Source organism: Ahaetulla prasina, chromosome 2 (assembly GCF_028640845.1).
Source record: "Ahaetulla prasina isolate Xishuangbanna chromosome 2, ASM2864084v1, whole genome shotgun sequence".
Lineage (NCBI taxonomy): Eukaryota > Metazoa > Chordata > Lepidosauria > Squamata > Colubridae > Ahaetulla > Ahaetulla prasina.
In genome coordinates, this window is record NC_080540.1 from 53,986,763 (window position 1) to 54,010,975 (window position 24,213).

A 24,213-nucleotide genomic window follows, 5' to 3' on the forward strand; every position below is an offset into this window, starting at 1 on the left:
CTTTTAATTGGGCGAAACTGGAAAGTATAGGGCAACAGTTATTGAACAAGGTAACTCAATGGGCTAATCTACAGACTCCTGTCGGAATGAAATTTGGGAAAGTTGTGGCCGCTTCAGCATACCATGCCTTCCCAGAAACCTGGAGGTTGTATGACTTAAGGGGAGATGGGACAGCCAAATCCCCACTCTCTTTGCCACCTCCATCTGGCATCTGCACTCAGTTGAGAGCGGCGGTTGGCCGCTTTAGAACTGAAGCCAAAATTTGAAATCCCTTAATTGATGGTGAGTGACTGAGGGAAGGACAAGGGAGTAATTCAAATATCTGATGGCAAAATAGGGCTAGCTGGGTGCACTGGTGGTCAACAGATAAACCCATTACCTCCTTGGAGGGAAGGAGTCCTTGGGACACATGGGATGGGGAGTGGGGGGATTTTTCCTTGTGGTCCACAGCTCTCTTTGTTGTTCCTTCCAGGAAATCACTCCTATTCCCACTGTTCTTTTGCTCACCCATAGTCACTCTGCTTCTCTGTTTAGGTAAGGAAATATTTCTGAAAGGATTGGTCCATGGGTCACACTAATAGTTCAAGAAGTTCTTTGCCTGAAAGGCAGAGCTTATAGCAAACAAGCATGTAAATGTTGGGAAGAAAGGTAAGGAAAGAAGAAAATCAACATATAAAATAACAGCAATACCCCAAAAGTCAGGCAAAAGTCATAAATGATATACCAATATCCAGGGGTGAAATCTAAACATTTTCCCTACTGGTTCTGTGGGCGTGGCTTAATTGGTGGGCATGGCTTGGTGGTCAGGTGACCGGGTGGGCATGGCCAATAACAATAAATAATATAAATAAAAAACAAAGTACACAAAATAAGAGGTACCAAAAACAATTTTAACACTTTACACACACACAATACAACTGACTCACACACAATGTAAAAGTAGCTACACTTCACCCAAAATGGCCCCTGCAAAAGCAGGAACCTCACACAGCCACAAAAAGCTCAAAACCCAACTTTCACACTTTACACACACACACACAACACAACACAACACAACTGACTCACACACACACACAAAATGCCACATACAGCTTTGTGAGATTTTATGTGTTTGTGTAGTTAGACTGAAACACTACAGAAACACACCAAATCTGAGAAAGCTGCACAAATATTTTATTTTATTTTATTATTTTATTAATATTTTTAGATAAAAGCAGCTAATTTTAAAACTTCCTTAACTTTAAATTGCTATGTCTTAAAAAAAAACCTCCTAAAAAACCCCAATTAACTATTTTTTTAAAGTTCCGCCACCCCAAAAAACCACCAGTTACTTACCCAATTCAAGGGATAAGACAGGCAGATTGAGTTGCTCACTGATGAGATGGATTGCAGGCAGGCAGATTGAGTTGCTAGCTGATTGAATTGATTGCAACAGCCGAAGCAAAGCAAGGCAGTGAGTAAGCCCGAAAGAAGCAGCAAGCTGCCAAGTAGGCAAGTGGGAACTGGGCGATTGGGTGGGCATGGGGGGGGGCAGGGATTTTTGCTACTGGTTCTCCAAACTACCTGCCCCCATCGCTACCGAATCGCCTGATCCGGTCTGAACCGAGAGCATTTCACCCCTGCCAATATCCCATTTTCCTTAGAAGAGCAAAAACTGTACTTCGTATAGCTAAAAGTCTATTTAGCCTCTTGAAAAGACTTCGTATAGTCTTTTTTTTTTTTACTGAATACAAATACAAACTGCTGTACAATAAAATTTTTACTTACATGTCTTGTACCACAATATATTGATGTGGTATGAGGCCATCTACGCCATTATGGCGACCTTCCCACCAGTCTTCAGATGCCCGATGGTACAAGAGAAGGGAAGCTCCTTTTTTGAAGGATAACTCACGTGGGGATCGTCCAGTATAGTCAAACTTGGCAATAGCTTCAATCTGTTCCACTTCTATAAAGTTGGGTGAACAGCAATAGAAGAAAGATCAAATTACAGAGAGTTGATTATAGATTATAGTAAATTCACTATAGTCTGTTTAATGCAGTAATGTATTCCTGGAACAGCATGAACGTTTCTTATCTAAAGATATTCCTCTGAAGGATATTTTTGCTACTTTCCCCAGGAAATAGAATATTGTCACCTTAATGTTAAGGTACTACATTGTAATTTAAGTGCAAGTGGGAAAGAAGGGAGGGGTAGTAGCTGACAGCTGGGATAAGATTTCCTACATTTTGCTAAATTGAGGGGGATGGGAAATCTTAGAGTCCCAGGAAATAGGAAGTTAGCTTAAATCCCTCAGGAGACAAAGTGGTGAGTTGATCTCGGTGGCACACAATCAAATCAATATTACTTCTGATGAAATTCAAATAAAACCTGTTTATCAGAGGTAAAAATGGGAGAAGCATACATGCCCTGAGTAAGAATTGTCTTTCAAATGATCTCTTTTTACAAGCTATAATCTATTTCCTGCCTAAAGTAGCTTAAAACACCCAGGTTTATGAGTTTAACTCTATTGATGCCATTAGCCTCCAAAATATATCTTTATAGTCTGAAGAAATTTACACAGGGCTATCTAATGCTAGCACTAAACAGTTCTGCATACTATGAAGCATCACCTTTTTAATAAACGCCTGGCTGTCTGCCATTCAAACCAGAATGTTGAGTAACATGAACCTTAAACAGATCCAGCAGAACAATTTTAATGTTCTTGTCTGCTTAAAGCCAGAAAGCAATAGGCTTCTTATGAAACAGATTTCATATGTTATCATCTTGGTATAGCAATACTGAGAAACAGTCCCCAGTCTAAATTAGCTGGGCCTCTACATTTTCTGCTAAAATGCTCTTTAACATCAGCTGGACATTATATGGGAATTGTAACCTTGAATGTATGAAGAGCAGCATTTGGGAAAGGTTATCTTACACCATCTGCCTTTGTGTGGTTCAAATGAAGCAACTTTTAGTAGTAATATATAATCTCAAGATGACTTCCAAAAATAGCCATACAATCTAGATAAAATATCTAACTCCCCACCAGTACACTGGACCAGATATGTAGAATTAGACTCAGAGAGATTATATAAATTCTTAAAAATAAAACAGCTCTTCCTCTCCATACTTACGTTATGGTTAATCACCCAGAAACTCCAATCAAAACTATTAACATAACCATTCAGGCATAAAATTGCCTAAATGGAAGCTTGCTTGCTTCAACTTTTTCAGTCAAGAAAGGCTGTTTGTCACCCACACTGAAAAAATGAGGGTTGACATCCCCCTGCTCCTTTCAAACATTCATCTTCAATTAGCTGACTTATCCTTTTCTCCTCTTATGCCCTTAGTTCCAATAAACAGTTATGTCAATTTTCCCATAACTTGTCCTGGTAAGGTACTGAATATGGGTATTTGCATCACTAAAGAGAAAAATTAATGGAACTAAAAGCCGTAAAAACAAAGGCATGCTAAGTTCAAGTAAAATACAGGGTTCTATAAGAAGGTTTCCTAAATGATAAAATGATACCATTGTTTCTAAGCATATTATTTTATACTGATGTCCAAATCAATTTTTTTTTGGGGGGGGAATGTGATCAAATAGCTATATTAGATGTGCAGATACCGAAAAAATGTGTTCTGAAACTTAGCATTCAAAAGTAAATGGACATAAATAGATATAAATATAACATGGAATGAATGTTATATTTAATTCCTCAGATTTTTGTCATTTAATCCTGTATAAATTTTTCAACTTAAAATAATTTTTGTTGGACAGGGAAAGATGTGTCAAGAAAATTTAAAAAGTCCTGTGCTATCTCCAAGTCTCATAAAGTTCTGCAGGACCATAAGTCTGGAGAATGTCACCGCCATGTTAGTATTATGCACACAACTCTTATGATAATAATCTCCAGTACCTTTATACAATAGTTCAAATAAATCCAGGAAACAAAGAAGTAGACTGTACAGTTAAGGTATGTTTGACTGAGAAATCTTACAGTTTTCACTTGACACAAAGCCAGCTGGAAAATCTGACAAGGGTCACCAGTTTCAAAATGCTGTCAGTGATATCTTTCCCTACACTTAAAATTGCTTTTTATTTTTTTTTCTTCCTGGGAAATACATTATAAACTAGAAATCTAAGAACAGCAAGATTTCAACTTACAGCCACAATTGAGCTCAAAGTTTATGTTGCTAAGTGGAAATTTTTTTACATGAATTTTGCCCCATTTTACGACTTCTCTTGTCACATTTGTTAAGTGAATCACTGAAGTTGTTAAATTAGTAAACTAGTTGTTGAGTGAATCTGGTTTCCCCACTGACTTTGTTTGTCGGAAAGTCACAAAAGGTGAACACACAACCCCAGGACACTACAACCATCATAAATGTGAGTCAGTTGTCAAATATCCAAACAAAAATCATGTGACCATGGGGCTGCTGCAATGGTCATGAGTGTGAAAAATGGTCACAAGTTACTTTTTCCAATGCTGCTATAACTTTGAACAGTCACTAAATGAACTGTTGCAAATTGAGGACATACAAGCATCGATGTCCTTGAAGCTCAAGACTTTTTTTTCAAAGAACATTTTTTCATTTCCTTTTCTTACCCTAAAACTGGAACTACGTAAAATAACAATCAAATTGGAGGCGTCACTTTCACGTCAAATAGAATTTTAATGTATTAAACAGGCTGTCAGAATAACTTCCACATTGCCTTGGAATTCAATCGTGACAGCAGGGGAAAAATCCCATCCTTACTTCAATTACACATATTTCAAGGAATTTTATTAGTACCTATTGGCAGTGTCAAACATAAAGAGACATCCTCCCCTGCAAACAGCCACATGTTAATCTAGGGAAACTTGGTTAGTTATTAAATGCACGTTAGCATTTAACAATGTAAACGCTGGCAGATTTTTATAGACATAATTGTCCATGGCTTGTTTCTATACTCACCGTCATCACTGGTGTGTGGCTCTGTGCCATTGTCATGATCTCCTTCATCAATAGTGCCCGGTTCACTGTGTGGGCTGTCACTGGAATCAAAAGTGGAATAAATAAATGCACTTTATTTTTAATAAAGAGGTTTTTAAAATGGGGATAAAAGGGAAAAGATATGTGAACTCCTTACTAACAAGTAAAGGCAGGAAACTTCAATTTGCTCTGAACAATTTCAGAATTGCAAAACTGGAACATCTCAGACTTAAAAAAAAACAAAAACCTGCAGTAGGGGTCTGTATACCATGAGAATGTTTTCATTTTAAATATATATCTTCAAAAGAATATATTGGATGAATATGAATTCTGCAGGGATTAATTTGCAATACCATTTTAGGTAAAGGTAAAGGTAAAGGTTCCCCTCGCACTTACGTGCTAGTCGTTGCCGACTCTAAGGGGTGGTGCTCATCTCCATTTCAAAGCCGAAGAGCCAGCGCTGTCCGAAGACGTCTCCGTGGTCATGTGGCCGGCATGACTCAACGCCAAAGGCGCACGAAACGCTGTTACCTTCCCACCAAAGGTGGTCCCTATTTTTTCTACTTGCATTTTTACGTGCTTTCGAAACTGCTAGGTTGGCAGAAGCTGGGACAAGTAACAGGAGCTCACCCCGTTACATGGCAGCACTAGGGATTCGAACCGCTGAGCTGCCGACCTTTCGATTGACAAACTCAACGTCCTAGTCCCATAGCCACCTAATCCCTATAATACCATTTTACCTTCAACAAATCTACTACTACATTTCTGCTTCCACTGTAACTGCACTGTTGAATATCTTGCTGTTTACCGCTCCTCCTATCATTATTTCTCCACATAGTAAGAGGAGCCCAATTAAGCAGTTTTCGTTGTAACAACACAGCAACAACTTTGGTGGCACTACCACTAGCCAAATGGAATGCCATCTTGCCCATTATGCTTCACTCGAGAAATGACACAAACATTGGCATAGTTGGGCGAGTTCTGAAAATGCCAAACAGTCCTAAGCCATTGTTTAAGCTGTCATGGAGGGAAAATATTTTCACTTTTTTTTCCCCCAACTGTGGCAAGCTGAATGCCTTGTTGGAAAAATATACAGTTCTTTCTCAGAAATAAGCACATGCATGAGAGCTGAGTGATGTCTGACAATAGTGGCACCTGACGGCAGCATCTATACAATGAGAGTTTTGATCTTGAAGAAAAGGGCTGTTGCAACATACTCCAGTGCGTTGCACTGTGATTAGTGATTGTTAAGAACCCTTCATTAAACAGTTGTGGATAGTAAAGGACAGGCATCTGTTTACTTGTTCTTCTCGAAGTGAATTAAAGAGCTTCCCTCATCTTGTGGCAGGAATTGGGCCTGGTTCCTATGAAATGGAATAACTCGCCATGGCCATCTCGCCACAGCTATTTCGCAGCAGTCAACCCATCATGGCCATCTTGCCAAGAGACAATTCCATGCGGGATAACTCAACACAATAAATGTTATCTGCCACTGTTTCTTCAACATTATTTCCATTGGAGAAAAATGGAAATAATATTGAAGAAACAGGGCTGGACAGCATTTATCGTTTTGAGTTATCCCACATGGAATTGTCCAGGGCGAGTTGTCCCACGGCGAGTTGGCAATATGACTATGGCAAGATGGCCATGACAGGTTGGCTGTGGTGAAATTACCACGGCAAGTTGGCCATTGGAAGTTGTCCTAGACCCTGTTTTCTATTGTCTTATATTTTATGCAGTGATTAAAAAGAGTTCTTTAAAGGTATCAGAGCTAATTCAGACAAAAGTCTAAAATAATTTTGGTGGAACTTGTTTATTCTTTATTTACATATTTCTGTCTCATGGCAATATGTCTAATATATTTGTTCAAGGAATGAAAATTAGGATTGAAGGCCTAATCCTATATTCCTCCCATTATCCAGAACTGAAGTACTAATTATGTAGCAGAAGATTGGTTATCGATTAATGGGCCCATGCCAAGAAACTGACATAGCTATTGCCTGCTAGCCACATTCCCACCTTAGCAGGATGGGAACATCTGTTTTGTGTTTGAGAAGAAATTTTAAGCTGATATAATAGGAAACACAGTCTTTGTGGACTTGTCCCATTTTATATAACAGATCTAATGGAAACAGACATTCATTGATCTGTTCCTTAGATTTCAGTCTGTCACAAAAGCCCATTAAGAATGCACTGGTGCCTGGAAAGTAGGAGCTAGACAGCATGAGATAAACTGTCATTGCTATCATCACCATCTGCTCCTGCTGTTATTTGTTCCCATTCCTGCTAACAATTGTTTTAAGAAAAGGGTACTTTGTGCTTTTTCACACAAAGTTTTACTACCGTCCTAAGTGGCTTCTATCACCAGTCAGGATTGCCCTTCTTTTCAAGAGCAGCCACTTTAAGTTCTCTGTTGCTGTAAAAACCAGAAGGGAGGAGTCCAGGATGGAAGTCACCTTCTGGAGCAAAGTGTCCCAGATAGTTGCCCCAGATAGTGGGGCAAAGGCCATATAGATCAAGGGGTGTCAAACTTAATTTCATTGAGGACCGCATCAGGGTTATGTTTAACGTTGGGGAGTGGGGGTGGGGTGAGGGGGCATGGCCAGCTCAACATCACTTGTGTCAGGGGCACCTGTGGGCATTCCTGAGCTCCATTTTTGGCTGTGACAGCCTCCTGCAACCTTCTGCCAGTGAAAAAGGAGCTCAGGAGGGTCACACACAGCCCTCTCGAGCTCCGTTTTTGCTGGCAGAGGCACCGCGGGCTGATCCTTCACTGTTTCCAGGGTGGCTCCACAGGCCAGATCTAAGCACCCTGCAGGCCGGATCCATCCCCTGGGCCTTGAGTTTTACACCCCTGATGTAAATGATTACATGAAAAACTGCTGGAAACCTATTGAATCTGAAACAGTTGGCAGCTATATGTAAAGTTTCCTTCAAGTCATAGTCAACTCCTTATGCCTTCATGGAAACATTTACATGAATTTTATTATCAAAAACATGGAAGTGGTGAGGATCTTTCAGAATGAATGGTCATGATTTAGTTTTCTGGTGTCCTGATTAATTAGGATATCAAAAAACTAGAGTGCAGAGATTCAGCCAAAAGGCTCATCACTGCTTGATTGACATGAGCCATAAAAACCTATACTAGAATATGAACATGGTTTACATTTCCTCCTTTCAGGATGTTTTATTAAGTTTCTGAGATTTCTCTACAGTTATACAGAGGGAAGTAAAATAAGTAAGAAAAGATAAAGGTAACGGAGTCCCTGTGAATTTTTACTCTGCTAGTCTTTGCTGACTATAGGGGGAGGTGCTCATCTCTGTTTCAAGGCCATTGAGCCAGCACTGTCAGAAGACATTTCCAGAGTCATGTGGCCAGTATGATGTCATAGAGCGTTGTTATCTTCCCACATGTGGTACCTTTTTATCTCCTTGCATTTGTATGCTTTCACACTGCTAGTTTGGCAGGAGCTGGGACAAGGACAGGAACTCACCCTGTTGCATGGAGCTTGGGTTTTAAACCTGAGCTGCTGGCTTTCTAGCTGACAAGCCCAGCATCTTAATCACTGAGCCACCGTGCCACCCAAAATAAGGAAAAATGGGCTTTAGGCTAGGGGTGTTGGTCTTAGCTTCATTGTGGTTGGTAATACTTTCAGTTCTTTTTCAGTTTTTTCCTCCCAAGACTGCTTTATTCATATAGACTTACCTGGGAGCAAGTCCCACTGAACTCAACTGGGCTTATTTCTGAGTAGACATGTATAGGATTTAATTGTTAGCTTTGGGAATAATTATCAGTTTAGTGTAATTGCTAAGCCCATCAAGACAATGAGCTGTTAAACAAGAGTAAAATAAACAAAATAAATGCTTTTAAGAACCTTCACTGTTTGCTCTAATGCAAGCAATGACTTCATGATGAACCCAATAATTAAAATCTAACCCATCCCTTGGCAACCTGGTGTATTCTATAAGTTTTTGATTTTAACTCCCATAAACTTAACTACAACCAGTCAGAGTGGCAGCTATAATCAACAGAAACTAAAGAAAAACCTAATCTCACCTAAGGGCAAACTATATAGTCAGGAAACAATATTTAAATAGTAACCTTTGTTCAAAATAATGTAAAGTTGTTGGAAAAGATGATTTCAGTTACTGGATTTAAGAGGATTATGTTTATTCTATCTACACTAGAGTTAGGAAACACATGGCTGACCTATTACTCCCAGCCACCATGTCCAAAGCCTCACTAGAGTGTGCTAACAAGGAGAAAATGTGGTTTTTAGCCTGAAAAGTCTTGTCATTTGCATCTAAACCAGGGGTGTCCAAACTTGGCCCCTTGAAGAGTGGTGGACTTCAACTCCCAGAATTCCCCAGCCAGCATGAGCTATAAATATGAGCAAGTTGCTGACTGGGGAATTCTGGGAGTTGAAGTCCACCACTCTTCAAGGGGCCAAGTTTGGACATCCCTGATCTAAACAAATCTTACTAATGCATCAAAATATGCCCCCAAATGTGTAAAATGTGTGCTAAAGATTACAACTCTTGAGAGATGAATTTACATATTTGGATCACTGTATTTAATAATAATAATAACAACAGAGTTAGAAGGGACCTTGGAGGCTTTCTAGTCCAACCCGCTGCCCAGGCAGGAAACCCTACACCATCTCAGACAGATGTTTATCCAACATCTTCTTAAAAATTTCCAGTGTTGGGGCATTTACAACTTCTGCAGGCAAGTTGTTCCACTTATTAATTTGTTCTAACTGTCAGGAAATTTCTCCTTAGTTCTAAGTTGCTTCTTTCCTTGATCAGTTTCCACCCATTGCTTCTTGTTCTAGCCTTTCTTCATGCTGGAATCAATACTATATGTACTAAAAAGCAAAATCATTGAAACAAAAAGGCTGGCAAGCGATTGGTAGTTTCTTCAAAAAATAAGACAGAACTCCACATTTGGAGAACATAAACTAATATCAATTGATGGAGAACAAGGGCAGTAGGGAGTAATAGACCCAACCCATGCCCTTATTATGGGCCATTAAAAAAGAATTTGGGATTCTCCTATGGAAAGAAGAATGTTGGATTGAGTGAAACTGGTTCCAAACAATCTCTATTTATATTCTCAAAAGACCTGAAAATGAATTAGCCTCTAAACTTCCATTGGGTTCCTACATGCCATTAACACAACATTATTTGAAATCTTCCTGGGCAACTCAAGATATTTAGAAACAATAATAATTATTTTTGTTTATAATTATAGTTATACAATAATTATAATTATTAATAACTATTATACTGTAGTTATACTATAACTATAATAATTATAGTTAATACATGCACAACAATCCATTCCAGTCTGGGCAGAGAATAACTCTGTATCATCTTACTATTTAAATTCTTAAATAGTATCCCACACTTTAACAAGAAGAAATTCCTAACGTTCTTAAGATGCTAAAGGCACATATTTCATTTCTAAGTTTCTTACCAGTACTCTTCCCCACCAGTCATACATTTTTCATAAACAGGTCCTTCCAGTTCCCTGAGAGTAGGGAAGATGGCCTCATGATTGATTATGATGGTTTTGATGACCTCATTGACATGAGCCTGGCAGGACACTGGATCCTGCCCATCTGGAATATGCATCAAAGTTGGTCCAAAGCAGATGGCTAGATTGTAGGGATCCATCATGTTCTCATCACTGTATTGCGACAAGCTGCAAATACAAGTAACCCACAGCTATGACACCACACTTCAAGTATTACACATATAGTGCTCTACAGGCATTTCCTCCAGCTGGGCAAAAGGCAACAATTACAAGTAATGATGGTCAAGGGACACTCCTCCTTTTTGCCCAGTGCTAGGTTTGAGGAAAAAGAGAACACTGAAAGGGAAGAGTATTGACCAGGGAAGGCTATTACAGCTCCATTCAAAGTAAATAGTTAAAAGAAAATACTCACTGGTTAAGGAAAGCAAAGAGGTATCTCATTACAATGATGACAGCTCGTGGCAAGGTGATAATGATTTGCTGGATCTGGTGCACTCTTTCGACAGGGTTTTCAATTTCTGTAACATAAAAATGAAACGTGTGTTCAGATTCAACCTCTCATTTATTTATTTATAAGCACATGCATCTCAACATTTGTCTACTGTACCCCGGACTTGAAGCAAGTCACAGTAACAAAAATGGTAACAGAACAAGTCAAACAGTTGACTGGGTTTTTTACAGACACAATCAAAGACAAACAAATTGGAAGTCAACCTCCCAAAATAATCTGCTATTCTGCAGGACAGGCACTTCCTTCTCTTTGCACATCAAGTTGCCCTTTCTCAAACAAGTAGGAAATATTTGAAAACTGTCAAATAAAGACACAGTAATCCAAAAGCAGAACTGAGAAGAGATGTTGTATACATTCACTACATTATTACGTGGCAAAATTAGCATTAGAACTGACCAAAGGAAGTTTAGATCCAAGACCAGCAATTCCTCTTCAAAGCAAACAAATTGATTGGACAGACTGTGGAAATGGTGGTACTTCTTTTGTTGGTCACTACAGGTAGTTCTTGACTTACAATTGATTGCCAAGCTATGAAGCCCTATAAGGCTACATATAACCTGGATTTGAAGTCACAATGCTCCCCCTTAGGTCACATGATTGTAGAAGGTCAGCAACCGGCCTGATTTTATGGCCATATGCAGCATCCCAAGTCATACAATTGTGATTTATAATGTTTTTTTGGTCAGAAATTGCCATTTATGTCCTGTTTCTGGCAAAAAACACCCATTGCGGACAATGGATATACTTAATGGCTGTGATGTTTACTTAACCGCTGCTGCACAAAAAGTCATAAAATCAGATGCAGCCACATGGTGACCTGCTTAACAACAAACATGACTTATGACTATAATTCTGAGCTCAATTATGGTCATAAGTCAAAACTACTACTAGCTACTAGATATAATTTACTAATGTTGCTTCAGAGGATATTTTATTATTGAAGACTTGTGGTGCCGCAGTGATTAGAATGAAGTATTGCAGGCTAATTCTGCTGACTGCCAGCAGTTCAGTAGTTCAGTAGTCTCACAGGCTCAAGGTTGATTCAGCCTTCCATCCTTCCAAGGTTGGTAAAATGAGGACCCAGATTGTTGGGGGCAATATATCGACTCTGTAAACCGCTTAGAGAGGGCTGTTAAGCACTGTGAAGCCGTATATAAGCCTAAGTGCTATTGCTATTTATATGTTACAACAAAAAATGGCTTAAAAGCACCTGATCTGAGGGAATTGTACCTGCCAGATACAAAATAAATTGGTCCAACAATTGTTGTTTACAACTAGCTTTTGAGGTTTTGGTTTATTTTAAAGCAGTGTTTCCCAACACTCTGCAACTATAAGACGTATGGACTTCACTCTCAGAATTCCTCAGCCAGACTTTTTTAAAAACAACAACAATGCACTTATTCCTCTCTTTTAATTTATTTACTTGTTTGTAAACAAGGATTTGGGAATTGTATACCATTTCTTCAAGATTTGTGTATAAATTCTCCTAATAGGACTTAACAAGACCTAGATCGCTCAGTCACCTCTACACAGAAATTTTAGTAGTGTGTGTATGGAATTTTTAGGAGCTTTTCTAAAATTTTATTTAATCAGCAGAACTACAAAAATGACAGACAGCATAGAAATAAATCAAAGCATCTGCACAATTTCAAAATGTATTTTTGTGGAATTGGAGCATGAGGAGTGATTTGGTTTTCCTTCCCATCCCAATTTTTGGAATATTTCTTTCCCCCCCTTCCCCCTTTGTAATATGTATGAATGAATTACATTCATACGTAAGTATCTCCATAGGAACTTGCAAATATCCAGAACGTATGACAGGAATTGTAATGAATAAAAGCCATCCAATCATTTAATCACAGCAGGTAAGTTTTCACTGCTGCAAGTGATTGGTGAAATGACTTATGAGATTGCCTTGTGAGACAATGAATATATACTGAAGTTTCAGTAGCCTTATTGTTAGCTTCTGCAGAATATATCTAAAACTGAACTCAATAATAGCTGTCATGTCTTTATATACTGCTTACGTTCAGTGAAGCAGAATGCCACAAATAATTGCTAACTGCAGTAGGATAACAGTTGATCCGTCATCTCTATTTAAATTGTGTGCTTATAAATTTCTCTTGTCTCTCTAATAATTCTGCAGAAATTGCCGGTTGCATCTTGCCAGAAGGCTAATGTTTTCCAGGTTTATTTTATAGTATTGCCTTTGTGATTACTGTATTTTTAAATCTAATATTGCTTTCAGATTCTTTAATTCTGCACTGGATGGAATGCCCAGTTCATCCAACACAACCATGGACATCTTAACCAAAGAAAGGAGACCAGTACTTCAATGCTCCATCACACGGCCATCCGCAACCAAGGCATCTATTAGGTCACCAAGGAACATTGCTGACAAAGTAAATGAACTAGCACAAGGATGTCAAACTGGCTGCCAGCGGGCTGGATGTGTCACACACAGGCCACGCACATCCCAGCTCCACAAAGGGGAAAAAACGTCACTAAACATCACCTGAAGGCAACATGATGCGGTGAGTTTGACACCCATGATCTAGCAGATCAAAAAAAATTCAACACCTGTTTGATGAACTTCTAAGTAATGACTACACTATACAGTATACAACTGAAGAAAGGATTAAGAAGAGTATACAAACCTTAAACCTCATGTGTGACCATTATCATTAAAAAAAATAATACTAGATAAAAACAGTGCAGGATTAAGATTCAGAAAGTGAGCAAGATAAGAGAAATATTCCTCTTTAATAAGGATGAATTCCCCAAACTACAAACAATGAAGTATACAAAATAAATTGCAAGTAAGAGGATGTTAAATGAGATTATAGATTAGTTCAAGTATGCTTTTTCCTAGAGGCCTTACTGTTCAAAAATCAGAATTTTTTTCTGTATTAATAAAAAGTTTAAACAAAAGAAAAAAATAATTTAATATGAGAAAGGTCAAGTTTCATTTTATTTTTAAGCGTGTTTCCACAATATATATGAACAGAACAATCGGCAAGGTATTCAGTAATATAAACAAGATATTACAAATATTACTTAAAAGCAATATGGAACACTACAATGCAATTAAATTGGTCCTTGAATATTTATTCATATTGCTGATATTGCTTACAAGAATGCAGTTTTTATAAAACTCCCACAATTTTTTTTCTACTGAAAGGATATTTTAGCTTCTTGATTATAATAAAGAAAATAGGAAGGGGAGCTGCATTCTCAACCACACAATACATTATAAATTACATGGCAATACAGATATGCAAATACCCTGCGATATACATAACACAATATTCTGCCAAGTTGTTCACCTTATATTAGTAATAAAATTGGTTTTTTGTCATACCACACATTATTCTTAGCCATGTTTATAACCACTTTTTATGCAATAAACTATAGAAGCTTGGTTGGCAATAACACAAAGCTATAAATCAGGAGTGTCAAACTCAAGGCCCAGGGGCCGGATCTGGCCCATGGGTTGCTTAGATCTGGCCTGCAGGGTCACTCTGGAAACAACAAAGGACGGGCCCGCGGTGCCTCTGCCAGTGAAAATGGAGCTCGGGAGAGCCGCAGTGACCTTCCTGAGCTCCATTTTTTCTGACAGAGGTTGCAGGAGGACGTCACAGCCGAAAACAGAGGTCGGGAACCCATTTTCGCTGTCAGAGCACTCGGGCCACCACAGACGCCCCCGACACCAGTGACGTCAAGCTAAGCATGCCCACCTTGGCCATGCCCCCCCCACAAGGTCAAACACAATCCTGATGCGGCCCTCAATGAAATCAAATTTGACACCCCGCTATAAATCATGGTTTATTCCCATAAGCACCTTCACCGCCGCATGACAATAATATGCAAAAATCAAGAAACTGACTTATTATAAATTACTTACTTATAGTAGATATCAAATCCTGAAACCTTTCCTTAGGAAAGAGTGGATTTTCCAGTCCCCGGAAATACAATTTTAAGACCCCAGCAACAGAATTAATATCACGTTCATTTTGATCGTCAGCAAGGGGATCTTCACCTGAGATAAAAGATTTATTTATAATGTTAGGTTCCAATTCTAGATTATACAGAAAACATAACATATCGTAGTAATAAAAAGTTGCTACAAAAATTAGGAAATCAGCTTCCCTGAATAACTCTTCCCTGTTGTTGTTCTTGTCATCATATTAGCATCATAATCCTGCTGAACTCTAATGTAGTAAAATAATATGCACATGCAAACACGTCACTCTATTGTCTTTCAGGGTAAACAACATTATAGAAAGCACACACGAAAAAAGAAATCAGTACAAATAAGAAATGGAAAAAAATTCCCACAAGCACTATTTACTATACTTTTCTTCTCCAACCTTGCAAAATCATCTTTTTCTTCTGCATCCAGATATCAATGTCTTTTGTTCTTTAACTTCTCACTTTTTTCTTTTTGAGAACTCATCAACTATGCTCAATCATGATTTTCTCAATCTTCCTCACTTTTCTTTGCTATGCAATTCCACCTTCATTCTTTTTCTTTATATGACTTAATCCCTTCAGTGTGTTTTTCTCATACTGGTCATTCACTCAACTTTTGTGTTGACTCCACATTCATTCAGCACCCATTCATTCCTGACCTTATGCTTTTTCGTTTCATTACGCACATAAGTATGCCATTCCACATTCAATTTAACCATATCTTATTTCTTTGTGATAAAAGAATCATGCCCACCCAACCAAAAGTTCTCTCGTCATAGACTTCATTGCCTCCAACAGACCCTCTAACTTTTCTATCAACATTTGTATGTCTTAATGTTTCTCCAAAGATTTTTTCATCTTTAATTCAACTTTCTATCAAGATACACAAATTTATTTATTTTTCTAATGTTTCTACTTTGATTTTTCTATATTAAACTTCAGACTCATACTCTTATGACTCATACAAGAAATCTAATATTAATTGCAAAATATTTGGATTTTTAGCCAATGAGGTTGCATCATCTGCATGCAAAAATTCACAAACATTCGTATCTCCTAATATGTTGTGATTTAATTCTGTGTTTAATAAAGAATGGGCAAAAATCATAACATTCCTTGGTTTTATGATGCAGTATAGCAAAATCTCGCAACACATCCCAAATGCTTATATAGAACACTGTTACTTTGTTGCTGGCAATCTTTATGATTTATATTGATATATTGACCATCAATTGTGTTGTAAATGTTGTACCTTGATGAACATATCTTTTCTTTTATGCCCACTGAGAGCATATGCACCGACAAATTCCTTATGTGTCCAATCACACTTGGACAATAAAAAATTCTATTCTATTCTATTCTATTCTATTCTATTCTATTCTATTCTATTCTATTCTAACTATGTCTCAAGGTGCTTTTTCAAAAGACAGCTGGACTTTGTTTTTGCTTGAAGATGTTTCACTTCTCATCCAAGAAGCTTCTTCCGAAATGAAAAAGCTTCTTGGATGAGAAGTGAAATGTCTTTGGGAAAAACAAAGCCTAGCTGCTCTTTGAAAAAGCACCTTTTGGGGCAACCATGACTTGGATGACTGATCTCCATAGACAAGTATAACTATGGGGAGGAGGAAGCTCAAAAGAAGTGGCTTATGTCTCTGATCACACATGGAGAAGAGAGAGACAGAATTCAGAATGTATATGTATTCTAATAAGTACATGTAAAATAAAACAACAGCAAATCACTTCAACAAGAATGACCAACTAATTACATACCTCTTTCAAATGAGTTTTTGATATCATTGACTTCAACCTGAGATCCAGGAACTCTAAAAATACCCTGTTGTTGTAAACCTGAAGTGAAAAAATATATATTTTCAAAAGAAAGCTTAGTAATCTATTAGGAATCATTCTCCATCATTTTGGTTACCTTCACATTTAGGTCTTCCAAATATATATTTTACTTATAGGATACCAATAACAGTTGGAGGTGGGGATGGGTAAGCCCTTGTACTACACAAATAAGTTCATTGACCCAAATCTACTTATAGATCACCCCTTGCCATTTTTATATGTAATCTCCTTGCTCATATATCTATAAATAAATCAATGAATTCCCTGTAATCCTATGTATGCAATTTGTTTTGATATGTTCAAGCAGGTAAGATAAACTCAGGTGGTAGAGAAGGTTTAGGCGGTTAAACCTGATTTAGAATTCTCTTGCCTTGACAGAAAGGAAACCAAAATGATTCTGCAAACTCTTGCATGGAAACAATTGACTATAACCCTGCCCATTCTACTACAGCTTCAGTGCAACCTTTGGCTGATTTAGTCCCTGTTCATGTGGAGAAGGAAAAGAGGGTCTATGGTGACAGACAAGAATTTAAGTAAACCCAATATGGCCTAAACCAGTGGTGGTGAACCTATGACATGAGTGTCACAAGTGACATGTCATATCATTTTTGGTGACACGCCTAGAGTCTGCATGAGAATTTTGTGTACGCTGGTGTAGTTTCAAGACCACCTGGAAGTTGTGCAAGAGGACTTTGCTTTCACTCAGCCTTTGGAGCCTCTGAAAATTGTGCAAGAATGTTCTTGCATGATTTTTTGGAAAACTCCAGAGGAAGCTGCACCACATTCTCATGCAGACTCTCAAAAGGGCAGAAAAGTCTCATGGATTTTTGGAGGTTCCAGAGGCCATAACAAGAATGTGATGTATTCTCACACAACCTCTGGAGCCTCCAAAGAGTGCAAGAATGGGGCATGTTTTCCTGTTCTTTTGTGGCTGGCATTGTCCAAAGTTTTCAGATCTCTGGAGCTGCCTCAGATAAGACAAATTGAAACATATTTACAATTATGTAAGTATTTATTTATTAAATTTATATGCTACCCATACCGCTATCCAAAGTGACTCTTTGTTATGAATTGTTTCTGTTTGGGGGGGTGATATGTCAGCAGAGTGAAATTGGGCATTTCCTGAATTTTTGACGCACTGTGCCTAAAGCCTGCTACTGCCTAGCTCATACTAGAACAAAATGAAAAAAATTCAGTCATCAGCAGTGGAGGGAGAAGGAATAGTTCACTGGATTTCAATCAAAAGTGTCCAGGCAAATAATTTGGTCAATGAGCACAATTCCATATCCAACTATTTGTCATTCAGAAAGTATTTTGTTTTCTGGTTAAGACAAGCATTTATTAATTGAATATAACAATGGCTGAGTCCCATGTAATTAGTCAAATAAGCTGACATATCATTTTTACATTTTAGTGGAGACACATTCTTGTGCTGAAAACCTTAAAAGAAAACCTTGAGGCCAATGTGGAGGGGAGCACTTCAACTTACCATATAAATTAATATAACGAATGCAACTTTCAACCACAAGTGGAATTGCCTGTCCCGAATCCTTGGGAAAGAAATAGCATTTTTTTAAAAAAATGAATATATTGATTTGGGTATATTGATCTGATGAGAACAGTGGTTTCATGAAGCATACTCAAGCAAAATTGCAGGTTGAAAAATTAGCTCTGTTAGTTCAGTCACTGAGTTAGCAAGAAATTAAAATACGTAAGCTTTCAAACAGTAATCTGCACATCCTTTATACTGTCCACTGTAAGAAAGTTAATTTGGCAATGTTCCCAAGAAGCTGAATCTTGATTATCAAATGGAGGCATCTGGCTCAAAGTTATGAGCCAAATCAGACTTTGGCTAAGCTACACTAATGCTTTCCATTTAGCATACTAAACCTTCCAACAATTTTTTGTCTTTCCACAAAACCAGTTTTAAAGAGCTCTGCAGATCCGTGTATATTTATCTACATGTATTAATGTGTTTGGGGAAGTTATCCTCTCGTGAACTTTGGCTTTTGTATTCATTTTCTTCTTTCTCCTTCAAAGAAGGGCTCTCTTAAATAGGTCCCTTGAACCACAGCAACTTTTTGCAATAAATAACACATGTATTTTTCTAGATAGGGGGCCTCTAGTCAGTACCTGATTTCTTGTTCGAGCATTCCTTCTTCCTCTGATAAGCAAATAAAGCAGCAAAGTTGGGGAGAAAAGAAAAGGTTAAGCAAGAGTAAGAACAGTTAGGGTAAGCATATTTTCCAGAGGCTATGAAAGCTCAAATGCAATGGCAGCTTAGAAAGAACTATAGTAGTTCAGGCTCCGTCCAACACCCATAGAACTGCTTGGTATGCAATTACTCTGCTTCGGCAATGGACTCTCAGACTCTTCTTGCCATTTTCCCTTTTCCCACGTGGAGTTCTTCCTACACTTCCATCACCCAGTTCATTTTATTTACGTAACTCTCTTGGCCAAACCTGAAATTCTTGACTTTTGCATGCAGGGGAATATGGCCATAGTTTGTTGCTGTAGTGTTCTGCATTTCTTAAAATGCTTTCCCCCTCCTTTTGCTGTGCTGTCTTGACTTCCTTGCATATGAAAATGTTTTTATTTTTTTGGTTTTGATGTTATAATTTCAATATTAAAAGTGATTAATGCTGTAGTTTTACGTCTTTTATTGTATGGGCTGCAGATTATTACATTTTTTTTAAAAAAGAAAAAGCTGGAGGTTATCCAAGGAGGACAACCTATTTGCAGCTCCAAGATGTATTCCCAATGTGGCACTTCTGTTGGAAGCAGACCAGGCCATGCCACTGTGGCAAGACTGAATTACGGTATTTAATCATCTGCTCCCCCCCCCCTTCATTTTGCTTGATTCTTTCTGCTCAATTTAGTGGCTTCTGATTATAAGTAAATGGGTTAAGATTGGACCTCTTCCTGAATTGTGCAAGTATTCTTCAATTTTAGCAAATCTAAGGAGACAATAAAGCAATTGAGACCAAAAGAGTCATTTATTGTGCTTTGAGAATTTAGATCCCTATCAAGTTCCCTCTCATCTCTAATCTCTGAAGTATTGGAAATTAAAAGCATTCGCACTAGCATTATACTTCACTATATTTTTCTAAGTTCGCTAAATGAGATAAAAATTGGAAGAAGGACCTTTTCAGCAAAGGTTCTTGTGGCACCACTTTCCCAGCGCCAGATGAAGACTTACTTGTTAATGTAGATCTTTAAAAAGAGTTTATATTTTATGATCTAATACTCTGGTTTTATAGGTGAGTTTTAATTATCACGTTATTTCTTAATCAATTACAGTTGTGGTTTAAATTTTATATTTGGTTTAGGAGTTGCCTAGATAAGCTACACAAAGAGCAGATATACAAATTTGGTGAATACTGAATGAAACCCAGGAATTCATAAAAACACCACTTTTTATTTTAAATTTGATTAGCAGGAAATATTTTTCTAAGAGAGGAAATTGCGCTACATTTAAATTTCAGGATGTCTGTATAAACCCCAAGCTTCAAAGAAGCAGGGCAGCTCAGCCTGTAGTAACAAGATATGTGATAGGCTACAAATTAGCCCGCTGGCAGGAACAAAGGATGCTACCGTAACGTTTTGTTCCAGAAAAATCTTTCTTATTACCTCATCCCTTCCCTCTGCATAAACAAAAGTACAGAACCCCAAGAGAAAAGTGTGCTCCTTGCTAGTTCGAGTGTGGCACCAGCAGACTTTGTCCCTGAGAGAGAGAGAAAGAGAGAGAGAGAGAGATAGCATACCAACCATTTTCATGGTGTGATGTGCAGTGCATGGGAAAGGCCAGGTCCAAGGAAAGGAAACAGGTCAGTGGTTAGAAGAGGAAAATGCTACCATTACATCCACAGTGTTCACAGACTCTTACTGTTAAACAGCCAATACCTTAATGAATGTTTCCATATTGCCGTTAAAGAGTTTATGATTATAGACTGAGAGAGGCCTAGGTCTCCTCATTTTCTGTGGTTTAGGGGGAAGACAGGGGGGCCTGGGAAAATGGAACAAAAGAAATCATAAAACATCAGTGTGAATACAATGGCAGGGAAAGAGCTCCAAGACTGCAAACGGAGACCCAAGGAAGCCTCTGTGAAAGTGAGCCCATTGCTTCCATGGACCTTGATATCCTTTTCAAAAGTATGCCATTTAAACACCAAAGGCAAGAAGAGCTCCCCTGAATCTTAAGGAGACAACACCCAGCTTCCTTATTTTGGAGGAAGAGGGTTGGCAAATTGCTTACCTATTAGCAATAGCACTCAGACTTATATCACAGTGCTTTTACAGCCCTCTCTAGGCTGTTTACAGAGTCAGCCTATTGCCCCCAACAATCTGGATCCTCATTTTACCCACCTTGGAAGGATGGAAGGCTGAGTCAACCTTGAGCCAGTGAGATTCCATCTGCCAAACTGCTGGCAACTAGTGATCAGCAGAAATAGCCTGCAATACTTCACTCTAACCACTGCGCCACCGTGACTCTTTCCTAATATTGCTATTGGGAAACTTCTATTTACAATGTAGTTCGCTTTAAGTGGGACAAAACAGTATTTAAAATAAGATGGGAGTTAAAGGCAAATCTTCTCTTCCCTGAAAAGTTTCTAAGGTCTTATGCCACCAGGATCCTAGCTTTTTAAATTTTTACACAAACTTCATCTTTTCTCAATCCACTATTATTCTTTGCTACGAAGGGCCAACCTAGTGCATTCTCATAAATTAAAAAGGGTTTCTTAGAATTGCCTCTCCAAATTGAAAAAAAAAAATCCGTGTGCATACAATTAAAATGACTCTTTTTCTACAGTTTGAATTGACCAATCACTTCATAATGCTGAATTCTCATACATTTAGTTAGAAAAAGAATTCCACATTTGAAAGAAGCTGGTTTTTAAAAGCTGTCTATTCTGCCATTATTAAAACAGTTCCAAATTTTTTGCTAATCCTGCATAGTGCATTAAACAATGAAGCTTTACTGTTGTTGTTTTTAAAAATCGTTCTGCTTCTTTTGCTGCATTGGGTGTCAGACCTCGCAATCTATTGTTCTTTCTTTTTCTTTATGATTGCAAACGGAGCTAAAAAGAATTGCATTTATATGGAGTTCTTGAGCCATTTGCTTGTATCTTCTTGCTTGGCAGAAAGCATACAGATCTTTGAATGAGTCTATAGGCTGGGCCAGAATGACCAGCTCTGAACAGCCCTTCAAGTTATGTGCTATGCATGTTACAAGAAGGGGAAGCATGACAAACAGCAACAAAGAAAATGATCTTACTATCCTCAAATCTTGGAGTAGGAATGAACTTTGGGAGTTCAAAGTTCTTTAGATCCAATCTGTGGGTCAGAAATTTATTCCTTCTCTATGTTGATTTTATACCTCCTTTAAAGAATATAGTACTCAAGGTTACCAACAAAACACCAAATAAATGTTGGCTAGGTTTTTTCCCCCTATTTCTCAGAATCTTCAATGTAGCTGGTTGGCTCTGTGTGCTGGTGCTCTGTATTTTGCTTAGGGATTAGAGGCAAGTATCTTGACTCAACATTTTGATTTTGTTAGTATAAAAGCACATTAAGAAATGTGCAAACCACAGTCCAAGACCTGGATCCATTTATATCAAGACATTAACTACCAGCATTTTTAGTGTCTGATAGAATATATTCTCCATGAATATTTGGAGTTTCAGTAGAAATGGTCCTGGTGAAGGGAAGCATAGGGAAGCAGTGCTTATGAGAAACAATTCATAAGAACTGAAACAAACTGAGATAACTGGGTTTTTTTTCCCTCTATTATATCCAAATTATTTAACTTGATCCGTTTGGTCTTCTCAACATCACCAGAAGTTAGCTGGAATTGTTTGGCCTTTTTAGACAAAACGAGATAGTTAAATTTGAATTCCCCTAAATTTCAATCAAAATAACTAATCCTACTAGGAGGGTCTTCTATATGTTTTCTGCATACAGGAAATTAAATATCTTGAATTCATTATAAACTTAAGAGTCTGTACATATTGCACCTTCTTCTACCATATATTTGCTAACTATTATCCTTTCTCTTTTTTCTATCTTTGTGAGAAAATTTAGAATTAGTCCACTTGCAAGGTCTAGCCAAACTGTTTTTCTGTAGTTGAATGATTACTTCTTTAAGCCTATGTATTATGTACATCAAAGAAATTTGGAAATCTTTCCTTTAGCTGAAAATATAAATGATCATTTGAGCTAATGATTCCCCATTATTGGCATATTTGCATGAGAATGTGAGCTAATCAACCCCTAATTTAGCAGTAGCTATTATTATACAGTCATGAATGCATAAATCACCTGTGGGTAGCTTACCTTCTATGAAACCCATTCAGTTCTTCCATAACTGCTTTTTTATTACTACAGCCAACTGCTACTAAATTACCTTTCACTACTTAACTGAATCATAAGTTGTTCTCCTACCAACTTCTGAGAGCAGCTCACTTTTGTCAATGGTGCTTCCCCCCCACCTAAATTTCTTCTCTCACCCCCCTCCCCTCTTGCTCTCCTTTCTTATGGGAATTCAAAATTTATTCTTATTCCTAATGCCTATTTTTCACCCACTTTATTATAGAGAAAAGAATGATTCAGAAAGCATCGTATATCATGATCTGGATATTAATCCCATATCTGGGGATTTAAATTTATTTTTAAATGTTATTTATTAAATGTAATTTACACGGCCTCCCATCTCACTCACTGTGACTGCAGGCAGCTTTAGGAATTTGCCCCAGAGCATATATTAACTAGCAAAGGAAAGAACCCCAGTTTGGCTAAATATGCTGGTCACTATCACAAGGAGATGAATAAACGCTGATACATCCAAGAAGCCTCTGCAGTACTCTCTGCTGGCAGAGCCTTACGTGATTTCAGAGCCAGTCAGCTGAAAATTGCCACTGCAGCAAATACAAGAAGCTTTTTCCATTGTCCTTCTAATTAATCTTTTTGAATAATGCAGCCAGAAGTAAGCCACTCATGCAGGGAGAGTGTTGCTATTTTCTCCCCCCTATAGCTCATGCTTGGAAGATTTTTATAAATTTGAAGCAGATGGATTTTAAATAGTTCAGTCCTCCTTATAGAACAGAGGTGTCAAACTTGTGTCATCATGGCAGCATCATGTGACGTATTGCAAGATTTTTTTTTCCCTTTTCGCTAAACAGGGCATGGGCATGGCCAGTGCATGACGCATCTGGCTGTGAATTTGACAGCCCTGTTATAGAAGGAGTAGCAACCAATCACCAGAATAAAATAGAAAAACGAAGAGTTCCACTTACCTAGTTGTTCCACATTCAGCTCTTTCACCTATGGAAGGGAGGAAAGAAACTGAATGTTAATTGCAGCCTTACTATTTATTTATATAGAGGAGTA

General features: G+C 38.0%; 1 protein-coding gene across 2 annotated transcripts in view; it reads right to left on the reverse strand.

The window, feature by feature from the left end:
• SRGAP3 (SLIT-ROBO Rho GTPase activating protein 3) overlaps positions 1 to 24,213 on the reverse strand; it is a 105,342-nt gene that overhangs the window by 18,559 nt on the left and 62,570 nt on the right. The window contains exons 10-18 of one of the 2 annotated variants that reach the window (XM_058166536.1): positions 24,120 to 24,147; positions 20,731 to 20,833; positions 18,317 to 18,377; positions 16,750 to 16,827; positions 14,912 to 15,046; positions 10,909 to 11,014; positions 10,437 to 10,664; positions 4,940 to 5,019; positions 1,768 to 1,948 (exon numbers count right to left, since the gene is read on the reverse strand). In XM_058166536.1, the coding sequence (XP_058022519.1) occupies positions 1,768 to 1,948; positions 4,940 to 5,019; positions 10,437 to 10,664; positions 10,909 to 11,014; positions 14,912 to 15,046; positions 16,750 to 16,827; positions 18,317 to 18,377; positions 20,731 to 20,833; positions 24,120 to 24,147 (1,000 nt within the window). Of the gene's footprint in view, positions 1 to 1,767; positions 1,949 to 4,939; positions 5,020 to 10,436; positions 10,665 to 10,908; positions 11,015 to 14,911; positions 15,047 to 16,749; positions 16,828 to 18,316; positions 18,378 to 20,730; positions 20,834 to 24,119; positions 24,148 to 24,213 lie in introns of those variants that run through there. The other variant, XR_009153157.1, reaches the window with a different exon arrangement.